General features: G+C 55.5%; 1 protein-coding gene across 2 annotated transcripts in view; it reads left to right on the top strand.

The window, feature by feature from the left end:
• The window catches only part of SSBP3 (single stranded DNA binding protein 3), a 78,386-nt gene that overhangs the window by 53,501 nt on the left and 10,728 nt on the right, over positions 1–14,157 (top strand). For both annotated transcript variants that reach the window (XM_029227442.1, XM_029227443.1), the window contains 6 exons: positions 2,959–3,025; positions 3,136–3,212; positions 11,647–11,711; positions 12,396–12,444; positions 13,077–13,112; positions 13,608–13,662. In XM_029227442.1, the coding sequence (XP_029083275.1) occupies positions 2,959–3,025; positions 3,136–3,212; positions 11,647–11,711; positions 12,396–12,444; positions 13,077–13,112; positions 13,608–13,662 (349 nt within the window). The remainder of the gene's footprint in view (positions 1–2,958; positions 3,026–3,135; positions 3,213–11,646; positions 11,712–12,395; positions 12,445–13,076; positions 13,113–13,607; positions 13,663–14,157) is intronic.

Consider the following 14,157-nt stretch of genomic DNA (forward strand, 5'->3'; position numbering starts at 1 on the left):
TCTGCAGCTCCCGGCCCAGTGCTGTTTCCTCTCCACCTCGCCAGGTTCAGTTAGCTTTCATAGGTGTAAAAGTGATGCCCCTTGCCTTTGATTTTAACAGGCCATCGAGTGGGCCTTCTCTGCCATCACATGCACGGACCCCAGCAGCAACTTTCCCTCCTGCCCACCCAGGGCTCTCCTTAGCCCAGACTGGCCTCTGCCCCAGGGACGGAACAGATGCTTCCTTATCATAATTGTGGCCCTTCCTCCAGCAATTAAGGGACACGAGAGGAGACGTTTGTTTCTATTTATCAGTTAAGCATGAGCAAGCGCCCAAGAGGGCACATGGAGAGTAAATCCATCATCTGTACCTCGCATTACGAATCAGTCGGGCCAACCTCCCCACCACTCCCCCATTGGAAATCTATAGCGATTTCCAGCTTCCTGTGGACTCAAGACATTTCTTTCCTCCAAGGGGGGATGTGTCCCTGTCCCAGGAACTGCCCCTGGGCATCTCTTGGAGAGTGCCTCAGTTGGGGCTGCTGGTTCCACAGAAGCCTCTATGCCACCCATTAGCTCAGCCTTCCCCAGGGCAGGAGGAGGAAGCAGAAGCAGCTCAGGCCCACGTGACCTCCTGGGTTACAGCAATGAGAAGGGCACTTAGGGAGACCGGGAGCTCAGGGTCGTTGACCTGGCCCTAAAGCCTTGCAAGGCCGTCCTCCATCTGCCTCCCTGGATAGGGGTTTGGAGCCTTGTACAGAGAGCATTGTGGTGTTTCAACCCAGGGTAGATGGGTGGGCGGTGAGCAGTGGGGTTCAGCAGGGTTAAGGAGAGGAAGGCTAGTGTCTGGGGTTGTCAGGCAGCCCTGACATCACATCCCAGCGGAGCCCCTACCGCACCCAACCCATGGACTCAGGCACGCAGCTGAATGACCCAGCAGATTCTGGTGGGATTTGTCCGTTCACTGGGCAGACACTTCCTGCGCCTGCCCCATGGTGCTGTAAGCGAGGCGCTGGCCTAGTTCCAGGAGCCTGTGGGACAGCCCCAGAGCATCTCTCTCCCCAGCAGGCCCCAAGGGTGTGTGCACGGCTTGTGCTTGCAGTCCCGTATGTGAGCCATTATTTTTCTCCTTTCTCACGCCTGAGGGCTTCAGCCCTTGCAGTGCGGCCCCTTTTACCTTGGTTGTTGCACTCCTTCCTTCCCTGGTAGAGGAGGCCCAGACTGCCTCATTTCAGGGTCATTCCAGTGAAGGAAGTGACTCCTGGGTCCCTTCTGGGCCTCCGGGAAGCCCTGCTCTGCTCCTGAGTTCTGACACACAGCAGGGTTAGGGGAACCCAAGGAAGAGCCTCCGGCCAGAACTGGTGGTCAACACTGGGCTACCTGGAGAGGAAGTGGTTGTCCAATCCCCTACGGCCGCTCCATCAGAGTTAGATGGGGGCTTACCAAGGCTCGGGGTGGGGGTCTCCCGGCACCTCAACGTCCCAAGAGCCCCCAGACCAAACAGCCTCAGTGGCAGGTCTTCCTGTGTCCTCTCGGAGTCCTGAAACCAGGCTCGAGAAATATCCCAAACCCCCAAGTAGGCAGACACAAACCAGCCAGGTGATTGAGAGCTTGGGAACTCGGGGGAGGGAGCAGAGCTGGGAGAAAGCAGGAGGTCGGAACAGCTGAAACCCAGGGCCACAGAGAGAGACTCTCTGCAGCCCCAGGCAGATGGAAGCAGCAGGTGCCGGATGCCACTTCTCAAGCAGCAAGTACCCGCAGGCTTGCATGGCCCTCCCAGAAGCCTCCCCCTCCCCAGACACACGCACACACCCCGTTCTGAAGCTAAACAGTGAGAAGCTGTCCCTTTGTTTCCCACCACCTCATTCCAGAACTGGTTTGGAGTTTCCTGTTGGGCCATCTGCTCCCCACTCGGCCATCATCCCCACAGCACAGTCGGGGCTGGGGGACCCGGGCAAAGCAGGGGGTGGGGGTGGAGGTCCCCGTCACAGGTGCCTAGCTTTCACAGAGGCTTTCCTCTCCAAGCCAAGGGCCCGTGCTTAGTCCTAAGGCGTGGGGTTCTAAAAGCGAAGTTCCCTTTCCCTCACCGTCCCCCAGCTCTGCTTTCCTCTTTTTTCATATTGCAGCTGAAATAACTTCAGTCTCAAATAAATCGCTTTGAAGGGGTTTTCGTAGCCGGTGTGCCAGGCGTTCACTCAGGAGACCGCTGGCCCCGTCCTCATCTTCTCTGTAGTAGTCACACCAGCACGCGCCACGGGCACCAGGCTTTGGGTGGCAGGTTGTCACTCAGCATCCTGCTCATCCTCTCCTAGAGGCCTCCTCCTCCACCCCTGGGGTCCAGAGTCCTGGGTGTTCTTCCTGGCTCTGCTGGCAGGTGACTGAGGGCTGACTGGGGGCCCTCAGGCCTCTGGACCTCAGCTCCCTCATCTAAATCTCAAAAGCCACCTCCTCCCCTGCCCCCTTGAAGAAGGACCTCCCACGGTGGCAGGATTTTAGCTAGTGGGTCTCGCAGGTCCCCACAGTTGGGAGTTGGGGATAAAACGAGTTACATCTCCACTCTCCACGAGGCAAAGGAGAGACAGGGTTCGGCCTAAACTGCATCAGCTGGAGTTTGGGTGGTAAAAGGGAGGGAGGGAGCAGGGCTGCCTCTGAGGGGGGTGTGGCTGGTGGCCCGGCCAGAGTGTGCCTGGGCTCTGGCAGGTACACAGACCTGCCAAGACGGCAGCGCTGGGCCGTGGTTCCTCTCCCAAAGATGAAGCACCCGTGCTGACCCACCCATGCTGCAGTTTTCCATAACACCAGCTGGAGCTGACTGCTGCTGCCCGGGGACCCCCCAGCCGGCGGGCAGCAGGAGCGGTCTCGGGGAGGCCATGAGTGGCCCTAAATGGTCAGGTGGGGAGCCTGGGCAGGCAGGTGCATTCCCCTCTGTCCCCAGCTCCGGGGAGCAGCCACTCACCTCGGGTCTTACGTCTCTTTCAGCCTCCGGGAGGAGTTCCTGGGACACAGCCACTGCTGCCCAATTCCATGGATCCCACGCGACAACAAGGTAGACAAGGCAGGGTGGGCCACAGGTGGGGGGGCACCAGGAGGGGCTCCCCCCCACCACTGTCTGCCTCCACCTCCTGCCACTCACGGCTTACCCGCTCTGTCACGCAGGGCACCCCAACATGGGAGGATCAATGCAGAGAATGAACCCTCCCCGAGGCATGGGGCCTATGGGGCCCGGCCCACAGGTAACTGACCGCCTGTCTGTCCATCTCCCGGCCATCTGTGTGCACCTGCCTTCTCTCCTCTTTCCAAGTCTGTTAGTCTTTCCACGTCTTGCAGCTTGGAGGGGTGAGGGGAGAGGGTGTGACCAGGGCCCCAGCGGCCCGTTCTGCCCACAGCTGGGCAGCCCACCTGGCAGAGTTGAGGGGACCCCCAGCGAGCTGGGGAAGAGGAGCATTTGGGAGCCTTCCATGGGAGGGATTTGAGGAATTTGGAAGGCAGGGGTCTATGTCCGCGAGCAGCGGTGTGGGTCCCCAAAGCTTCCTCCCACCTTTGGGAGGTAGGGTGAGCCTGAGCTGGCTCAACGGTCACAGTTTGTTGGGACCCAAGGCAGGTTATTGCATTATTCTGCCTGCAGCTCACCAGTTGTCTGACTTTGGACGAATCACTTTCACCTCGGTGGCCCCAGCAGGCCTCAGCGTCCCCCCCAGTCCAGTGGGGGGGTGAATCTGTAGCCGTGGTTCTTGGTGGTACCACCCAGCTGCGAGGAGCCAGGCCGGCCAGGGCCCCGGTGCTCCCTTCCACTCAGAGCTTTTGCCATTTTCATATACCAAGCTCCTGCCTAAGCTTTCTTTTGCCCAGAGGGGCTCCACTGCCAAAAAGGACAGTTTAGAAACCTCTAGAGGAAATTATCTCAAGTGCCCTGCCCACCCCTTTATAGCAGCAACACAGTGGTCGCTCCTTGGGATGCAGCTCCATACCCACAGGTCCCGGGTCCCACAGCACCATCAGTCAGGGGTCTGGCAGGCCATCCCTGTTCCAGCGCCTTCTCACAGTTGGCTCCCGCTCTTCTGAGTGTTTGAACGCGGCTCTGGGTCCTGCAGGCGCCGTGGCAGAGAGTTTGTGCTCTGCCCTCCTTGGGAATTCTCCGGTATCTGACTATCTAAAGCCAGAAGTCTGAGTAAGGAGAGGGGCATTTCACAGTGAGAGCAGGAGGATTTTGCTCTAGGGTGTTCCTTCCCTTCTTTTCTGCCCTGCCTGGAGGCCTGCTTGTCTCTCCCACTCCTGCTTGTCAGTGTTGGGATGCTCTGGGCCCCTGCACAGGTTTCCGGTTCCCTGGGCGTGAGGTCATGGCCCCACTCACGCACACATGCCTCCCTTTTGGAGGAAGAGGCGTCTGCCACACCCCACAGCCCTCCACTCTGTCTGGAATTGTATTTACAGCACACCCAGCTGCCGCGTTCTTCTCGGTGATGGCTGCAGCATCTGTGGCGTTGAAAGATTTTTAGGGAGGTCCTTGTCTTTCGTTGGCCCCTTAATCCTAAAAGGAAGCAAGCCCACACCAATCGCAGCTCCAGTTTTCTTTTCTTTCCTCAAATCCCCCAGAGCTTGTGTTTTCACCAGCTCCTTTTAAGCTCCCAGAGTGGCCCCTTCCTGCCAGGCGGCCGGCTTGAGCTGACCTCCGCAGGAACCCGTGGGAGGGGTGGCAGGGTCTGAAAGCCAAGTGTTCCCTCTCCTGAGGCAGAAACTCTCAGATTCCTCAGCCGCACACTAGAGATACTCTTGGTGTGGAAATCAGCAGTGGCCTTGGACTTCCAGGATGTCTGGGGGGTTGGGGGGGTGTCTAGGGGACACAAGAGGATGGAGTACTCCACCACCCACCCCTCTTGATTCTTGGGAGACTGTGCATCTGTAAAATGGGCAGGAGACCAGTACTTCCTTGTATGGTTGCTGAAAGGAGGAGGCTCAAGTTCTTGGCGTGATGCTTGGCCCAGGGTAGCCTCTTAGGAAGCAGTTCGTGTTTTCCAACTTGAGGCCTTAAAAACCAGTGTTCAGGACTCGAGCTGCTTGGGTTTGGTGATTGCTTCGTGTTTTTTTTTTTTTTTTTCTGGCAAAGGCCATTAACAGCTTGTTAAGTCTGTAGTAAATACTGAGGTTCCAGAAGCTGGGAATGGGCAATTATCAGACGGACCGAGGGCAGAGTGTCCCGAAGTCTAGGACTTCCTCCTGGCTTAGTGGGAGTTTCGTCGTGTCCATGTCCTTGAGCAGCAGCCTGGCACACTCTCACGGCACGTTTAAAGAGGGTGGTCCTGAAGGCTGAGGTCTTGCTGAAAAGGGCCCTCCTGGCCTCACCAAGCAGGGTACAGGGGTGGAGCTCTCGTAGGCTCGGAGGTTGGTGCCCAGAGGGGAGGGAGAGGCTAGCCCTGCGGTGAGGCCAGCTGACCCTTTCCACCCAGCCAACCTCAGGGGCTCTGAAAACATCTCTCCTTTTTTTTTTTTCTTTTTTCTTTTTTTCTGGTTTTATTGAGATATAATTAAGATACGGCACTGTGTAAGTTTAAGGTATACAGCACGATGATTTGACTTACATCCATCATGAAATGGTTACCACGATAAGTTTAGTGAACATCCATCATCTTATATTGATACAGAATTAGGAAATAGAAAAAAATGTTTTTTCCTTGTGATGAGAGCTCTTAGGACTTACTCGTAACAATTTTCACGTATAACGTAGAGCAGTGCTCATTCTGTTTATCGTGATGTATGTTGCATCCCTAGTACTTAATTATCTTGTAATTGGAAGTTCGTGCCTTTTGACTGTCTCCATCCAATCCTCCCCCCACCTCCTCAGCCCCACCTGCTGCCAATGGTAACCACAAATCTGATCTCTTTTTCTATGAGTTCATTTGTTTTTGAAGTACAATTGACCTACAACACTGTGTTAGTTCCTGTTACACAACATAGTGATTCAGTATTTCTGGACATTTCAAAATGATTGTCACAATAAGTCTAGTTACTATGATGGTGTCACCATACAACGATATTATATAGTTACTGACTCTGTTCCTCCCACCATACATTTCACACCCATGACTCATTTTATTTTGCAACTGGATGTTTCTACCTCTTAATCTCCTTCACTTATTTGTTTCCTACACCCCCCCCCCCCCCCCGCCCTCCTCCCCTCTGGCAACCACCCATTTGTTCTCTGTATCTGTAACTACTTCTTCTGTTTTGTTATGTTTGTTCATTTGCTTTGGTTTTTAGATTCCACATATGAATGAAGTCATACAGTACTTGTCTTTCCTTATCAGACTTATTTCACTTAGCATGATGCCCTCAAGGTCCATCCATGTTGTCACAAATGGCAAGATTTCAGTCTTTTTTATGGCTGAATGATATTCCTGTGTATGTGTGTGTGTGTGTGTGTGTGTGTGTACCACATTTCCTTTATCCAAGATGAATGGATAGGTTGCTTCCGTATCTTGGCTGTTGTAAAAAATGATGCAATGAACATAGGGGTGCATGTATCTTTTCTAATTAATGTTTCTGTTTCCTTCCTTTCCCATATCACGTGTGCCCCTCTGGGTAGGGTGCAGTATTAAATTCCAGAGCCAAACCTCCCTTAGAGCAATCTGGATGTCCTCACCAGCCCCTCACTGGGGGCAGAAAGACCTGGCCTTGAGTGAGCCTGGGCCTGGGCAAGATTGGGGTATGAGATGGATTGCAGGTTCTGGGGTCAGCCAAGGAGTGGGCATCATAGAGCCTGGAAGTTTTAGACCCCCAAGCTGAGGGTAGGGAGAGGACAGGACCTACCCCCCAAGCCCTTTCTCTCTGTCCCCTGAGGGTGCTGCCCTGATCACTGAGTGGACAGGAGAGGGATGAGCTTAGTGCTAGGAACACCGTCCTGGCCTCAGCTCAGCCTCTTTGGGCCTCCAGTCCCTCATCTGCAAAATGGGTGTCCGGGTGATGACCTCACAGGGCTTATCGTGGGGCTGCGTGAAACAACAGCTGTGAGACCGCAGCACAAGGCTCCGCAAAGCATTGCACGGATCCCATTCCCTCCTTAGAACCTGGGCCCAGGGAGGGAGCCCTGTCTCTGCCATGCCTGGACTGTTAAGAAAGGTGACCAAGCCCCTTCAGGCAGTCTTTAGTAAGCACCACTGCATGCACAGGGCTGTGCTGAGACTGGACACAGAGGTGGGAAACCTTCAGCCTGTTATTCCAAGTGGAGAATAACATTGCTAATAGTGGGACCATTCTAGAACTTTCTGAACAAAGAATAGGTACAGTGTGGTCTTGGGGCTACTTTATAGGTTTCAAAACCGAATGGAGTAACATCATACTTTCTGAGGTTGTGTATCATTTTGGCCTAAATGTCACAAAGGAACCAGCAAACTAGGCATCACCCTGCCCTTTGCCCTCAGTTCCTCAGGCAGATTTTATTCTGGTTTTGTGAAGCAGCCAGTGGCAAAAAGGAGGTAGTATTTCCACTTAATTGTATTCTCTCTTTAACGAATTATGCCTATGCCTGTGTCAGGTGAGAACTTCTGGCTCAGTTTTTCAAAAGTGAATCCTGTTGGGGTGAGGCTGAAGCTGGCAGGGCTCTGAGAGCTCCCGCGGATGCCACTTGCAGTGCGTCTGGGATTCCGGTTGGGGTGGTGTCAGCACAGCCTAGAATCAGATCGCCAACCTGGCTTGTCTGCATTTGAGAACGTTCAGGCGAAGGATAATCCACCATCCCTAGAGACAGTCCTGTGCCACCAGGAGAAGCTGCACCTCCCCACTGAGCCAGGACAGTCCAAGCTCAGTGCCTCTGAGCAGAGACCCCAGAAGGAGACGGAAGGATCGTAAACCAGGCCAGGGCACCCTGGGCTGGTGAGGAGAGAGTGGAGCCACTCAAGGCACTTTCCCCGGTGGCTCCTCAGAGACCTCCCAGTGGGGCTGGCCAGGCTGCTACATGATTAGAGGTGGTGGAGGGCCGGCCCAAAGCCCAGGAAACTGCCCAGCAACCTGGAGACCCCTTTGACAGGTCTGTCCTAAAAGACTATTCTTTGGGGCCCCAGGCAACATCAAAAAAGAGCCCCTGTGCCGAGGAGTTGCAGGAAGCAGAAGCAGGCCCCAGCCCCTGCCAGCTGCAGGGTGCCTTTCTGCATCACCGTGGACCTTGCCCGAGAGCGCAGAACTGAGACCAAGAGGGTGGGGCCTGACCCTTTATAGTTCCTGACCACGGATCAGCCCCCCTTTCCAGGGTCTGGGGCGCCCTCGTCGGGACAAGGTGTGGGTGTGGGGAGGTAGACAGACACACTCATGCACACACTCCTGTGGATGTGGCCGGCTCAATGGCTGCACCAAGGACTCCTCCCAGGTCTCCAGCTGCCCCGTCCCTGCAGAGTAGTGCTGAGGACAGAGGAAGAGGGGGTGTCTGGCTATGGCCACACCTCAGAACCCAGTGCTGCGGGCAGGTGGGCACTGGGAGAAGAGAGAACCATTTCTACTGAGTCCGCGAGGCTGTGCCTCTAAGCCCTCCCATCCTCTGTGAAAAGGCCAGGGTCTCTGATTTGAAAACTTGCCTCCAAAACCTGATTTTCAGCCTTACTTTCACCCCTGATTTACTGTATGGCCTTGGGCGAGTCTTTGGCTTCTCTGGGCCTCCAGCTTGTCATCTATGAAGTGGGGGCATGTAAGTGGCCATCGGGGTCTGGGCCTCTGCAGGAGGGAGGACCTGGCAGGCCTGCTGCCTCCTGGGCAGCGGCCATGCTGGCTTTCAGGAGGCTCCTGAGGGGGTCGGGTCAGGGCAGCAGGTGGTGCACCCGGAGCCTTCCCTGAGGGGCTGCATGTCCAGATGTCCTTCAGGAGTGAGCACCCTGCTTGATCTCCTCCTCGCCACACTCCGCTGTCGCGTCCTGGGCCCCCGCCGGCCCCCGCGCCAGCCTTCCACTCCATCCCCACAGTGCCGGCTGCTCTCCCGGGTGTGAGAGAGAGCAGGACGCAGCTGCAGCCCCTGGAGGAGATCTCACTCTCTATCTGGAAGACCTTTCTGATTGGCCAGGCTGCACACAGTGGAAGAGTGGGCTGCCTGGGGAGGTGGTGAGCTTCCTGTTCTGGAGCAGCGGAAGCGAGGCTGAGATTTGTACAGGGGATTTAGTAACTGCACGTGGGCTTAGAAAGGGCCCTTTAAGACCTCATGCTTAAGGCAGCATTAAAGGCTCTGGCGTTTGCTCTGCTAACATCCCAAATCAGTACACACCTCTGAGGGCTGAGGGAGCACTTCAGAGCCATCATTTCATTTGATCCTCACACGGCCCTGTTAGGGTGGGGGCTCTTTGTCCCCATCTTATGGATGGGGCAGCACAGTGGAGGGGTTGCAGCTCTGAAGCCATGATCATAGCTGCACGAGGGACCATCACTCTGCTTCTGCACCTCAGTGTCTTAATCTTTAAAGTGGGGATAGTAGTGAGGTTGTGGTGGTTAAATGTAGGTGATACTAAGCCCGTAGCACAGCCTGGCACGGAGGAAGCATTGTTATTTTTGTGGTTTGCCCAGAGTCAGGCTCTGCTGGGGCAGGCTCTTTGTGTTCTGACCTCAAATCTGTGGCTCTGCTCACCACGCGTGGCATCGTCCGTAGGGAGGGACTGGCCCCTTTGTTCACTGATCTTGCGGCATATTTGCTCCAGGGCAGGTGAGTGTCTTCCGGCCCAGGGACTCAGCCCTGAGCAGGCACGGGGGATGCTGGCGGCCAGAGGAGCCCTCCGCGGCCGCCCTCCCCTCCCTCCCCCGACTGCAGGCCTTGCTGTCTGCCAGCCAGCCTGGCGCTGCTGCAGCCATTGTGCACACCCTGTCTGGACACTGTCACTCCAAACCCCTCTCTGGGTTACCAAGCCAAGGAGGTGGTCCCGAGATGGTCCCTGGCTGGAGAACCTGCCACCAGCCTGATGGCGGCTCTGTTTGTCAGTTCTGGCCCTTGAGCCTCCTGTTGTGTCCCCACTCCCACCCTCCTCCCCACTTCCCAGATGTGTGGTGTAGAGAGCAGACCCTGAGGCTTGCAGATCCAGGATTAAACCCCAGCAGAGACATTAGCTGACTGTGAACTTGGGCACATCTTTTCTCCCCCCAGACCCTCAGTCTCCTCTTCTATAAAATGGGAATAATACCAGCTTCATGGCATCTTTACAAGGTCCAAACCAGAGACTGTATGTGTTATGTGCTCATTAAAATTGGCCAATGCTGGCTGTTCCTTTGCCATCAAAATTCCACCAGCCTGCTACTTTTTCCTACAAAGGCAGAGCTCAAGCTACAGCAGCCTCATGTTACTTTCCATTCATTCACTTCTTCACTCCGTTGATGATTCAGCGCCCAGTCTGTGCCAGCCGATGTGTGCAGTGACGGGGGATATGAAGATCAGTAGGATAGAGTTCCCGCCTTCCAAAGGGGTTCAGAGTCCAGTGGGAGAGATGGACATGGGGCCACGATCATAAGCCAGAGTGCTGTAGGCCATTGGGGGAGGACATTACAAGGCACTCTGGGAGTGACTAGGATGGAGCAGTTAACCCCATGGGATGGAGCAGGGAAGGCCTCACAGAGGAGGTGCTGTTTGAGCTGGGTATTGGAGGATGTGTAGGAGCCTGCCAAGTGGAGAAGGGAGGCAAGATATTTATTCCTGCGAAGAAAATAGCTCTGGAAGAGGCGAGTCGGGGAGCAGTGGTGAAGGAGATGAGCCAGGTGAAAGGCCTGGGTGCCTGGTTCAGTGGCTCTGACCCATCCCACTGCCATGGTGGGTTGTGCCGAGCTGAGTTGGGACTCCTGCAAGTTTCCAAGTTTTGTGTAGACTCTTCTCTTAAATGTAACAGTGATTCCCTTGAGCAGGGAGACAGAGTTTTCCCTCCTGCTCCTCCAGTACTGTGCCTGTTGAGGGCCGCACGTGCTGCCACCTGCATCGGGTGACGATATGGAGGGACAGCCCAGGCCCGGGGCGGGGTGGGGTCTGCAGACGCCCGGCCACGGGACAGGCCTTTTGGGAGTGTGCCTCCCCTCCCACGTGCAGACTCAGCCCTGCCCCCAGCCTGCTGGCTGTTTCTTCTCCCCAGATTTCTAAGGTGGGTGGTGGTCACCAGCTGGTCCTATTACTGAGTCTCTTCCCCTTTCCTGCCTGAGTCCTGAGGGCAGGTGCCAACCAGCATCATGAGCTCCTTCCTGGATGCCCGTGTGCTTTCGGGAGACCCATCCTGAAGCCCCTGAAGTTGCATCTAAAGCTGGGACTGTCCCTTTGTGCTGGCTTGTCATTGTGGTCCTGTCAGTTGGTTCCCACCCAGCATTTTTTTTTTTTTTTTTTTTGCGGTACGTGGGCCTCTCACTGTTGTGGCCTCTCCCATTACGGAGCACAGGCTCCGGACGCGCAGGCTCAGCGGCCATGGCTCACAGGCCCAGCCGCTCCACGGCATGCGGGATCCTCCTGGACTGGGGCACGAACCCGTGTCCCCTGCATCGGCAGGCGGATCCTCAACCACTGCGCCACCAGGGAAGCCCCCACCCAGCATTTTTTTAATGAATGTATTACTTTCTCATCAGATCCTTTTCACAGACTAACCCTCTCGCTTATGTTCTGTTTGTTTTTCCCCCTCCTTCTCTCTCCGGTTCCCCTTCTCCTTCTCATAGACTGACGCTTGGTTATCGTTGCAGAATTACGGCAGCGGCATGAGACCACCACCCAACTCCCTTGGCCCCGCCATGCCCGGGATTAACATGTAAGGCCAACCACCCTGCTGGCGGCTCAGAGCCCATGGCTTTCCCCGCCCTTTGCTCCCCCTGAGAGACGTGTGATGGGAGTAATTACTGGCACCTCTCTGGACCTCAGTCTCTCATCAGTAAAGTGAGGATGTTGAGCATACCGGTGATGAGACCTCATGCACCCCCATATAGTGCTTGTCTGTGCCAGGCAGTCTTCCAAGCTTGCTACATGGATTAGTTCACCTAATCTTCATGATAACCCTGTGAGGTGCTTATTATTATCCCCTGTTGACAGATGGGGTAACTGAGGGCACAGAGAGGTGAAGTAACTTGCCCAGGCTCACACAGCTCTAAGTGGCAGGGTCAAGATTTGAAGCCCTGTACGGTTGATCACTCTTTCAGGGACTTCAGTGGTGTAGCCCTTTTGTGGTAGTTGATCCCTATGAGAATCTCTGTATTCCCTTTCTAGGAAAATGCATGTGCAGAGGAAATATTATTTTCACAAATTTTGCACATAATTTATAGGAATCTATAGATTTCTACCCACGGAACTACACATTATTACCCCAGAACAACTCTAGGAGTGTATGAAGTCTTCCTGTTAGTGATTTCAGCCCTCTTGTTCTGACCCTGCTGGCACCACCCCCTTGGTGCTTATAGCATCATTTTTCATTGTCTCCATCTCTCTCTCCCTCTCTCAGGGGCCCGGGAGCTGGCAGACCCTGGCCCAATCCTAACAGTGCTAACTCAGTGAGTACCCAGGTTGGCGGGGGGAGGCGCTATCTGCTAGGGACTGGCTTCTAGGGAGCAGGGTGGTTCCTGTCCCCAGGTTGGAGGTGTCATGGGGAGTGGGATGCAGCAGGATTCCACCTGATGCCTTCAAGGAGAAGCCCACCTGTAAGGTGAAGCTTGGGAGTATCATGCTGGGGCCATCAGGGGCTCTCCCTGCTGCTCTGCAGAAGCTGAGGTGTGAGCTGAGAGCCGGGCTCAGAGCCCTGTCCATGTAGAGGCTTCTGCCAACCTCCTCTTTCTTGGCAGAGCTGGCTTCCAGCACTCAGAGGAAGGAGCCGGGAAGGGGCTTAGCACAGACAGTCCCGGGCAGGAGGCCGGGGGTGGGGGAAGCTCTCACTTTCCTGTCCTAGAACTGGAGGGTCTCCCGCACCTGTGGCCCCCCAAGGCTCCCTGCCAAGGCTCTAAGGATCGGTTCAGCATAGGAACTGGACTTGGCTCACATCCCTGGCCCCCCTAGAGACACTAACCAGGTGGCTCAGTGTGTTTCCCATCAAGAGTGGGGTTGTGTCCCCCAAAGGATTTGGAAGGTAGAGCACTCATTGCCTGTCAGAGGAGGTGTCTCTGAGGTGTCGTCCCCCTCTTGTTTCTAGATTCCATATTCCTCCTCATCACCCGGCACCTACGTGGTAAGTGTGTGCGGGTTTGGGGCATTGCGTGTCTAACCTCATGTGACTGTGTGTACAAGAGTACGTGGGGTGGGGGGGCCCTGCCTCTTTCCTTTCACAGCATATTCTGAGCACAGATTCCAAACTGTGCTAGAACTTGCTGTCAATATTCAGGTATCTGTACTTTCTGGCGGCCCGGAAGTCCCCAAACAAGACCCAGAGTTGGGACCCCCATTCGGGGGACTGACCAGTAGGCCAGTCAGCTTCCACTACAGGCCTCTGGTTTCACCGGTCCCCATGTGTATGAGCACACACGCACGCGCACAGCTACCTCTTGGTTTAAAGAAAGGAAAGGGGGAATCCAGTTCCCCCAAGCCTTAAACACCCGGGCCCCGGGTGAGCACTGGCTGCTGGCTTGGCTGGAGCTCAGCGGCCTCACGTGTGTGGCCCCACGTGTGTCATCACCATGGGTTTTTTACCGTGGGTTTCTGATGTCAGTTTTTATCTCATCTCCAGGGACCCCCTGGTGGTGGCGGCCCTCCAGGAACACCCATCATGCCTAGTCCTGCAGGTAAGAAGGCTGGGGGAGGGGTGCCGCTGAGGGAGTAGGGAGTCCTGGAGGGGCCTGGGTGCAGAGCCAGGGCTTGCAAGCCGCTCTTCCTGAGCAGTGCGCCCCCCACCCGGCATCTTGGCACCAGGGATTTAGTGGGCAGGAGGCCCCGGTGCCACCAACCTGCCATGTGGCCTCAGCCGGGTCACTCCTCATCTCCAGTGAAAGGACAGGGCAGAGCAAGGAGATCTGGAAACAAGGGGTCTCACAGCTTTCGGCTCCTGCTGGTCAGAGAGAATCCTGTCCTGGTTGTCATTTCTCTAGATGACTGAGAAGGGGCTTTTGGGTCCTGGCATCCTGGGACCAGGACTCTACAGCGTGATGCCTCTTGAGTGTCTAGAGCTATTGGCTTCTGGTCCTCTGTATCAAAGATCCCTTTTACCCTTCTTTAATCAGAAGAGGGCATGTGCACACACACACACACACACACACACACACACACACACACACACACAC

This window comes from Monodon monoceros, unplaced genomic scaffold, assembly GCF_005190385.1.
Source record: "Monodon monoceros isolate NGI ecotype Baffin Bay Population unplaced genomic scaffold, NGI_Narwhal_1 Super_Scaffold_18, whole genome shotgun sequence".
In the NCBI taxonomy this organism is placed as follows: Eukaryota; Metazoa; Chordata; class Mammalia; order Artiodactyla; family Monodontidae; genus Monodon; species Monodon monoceros.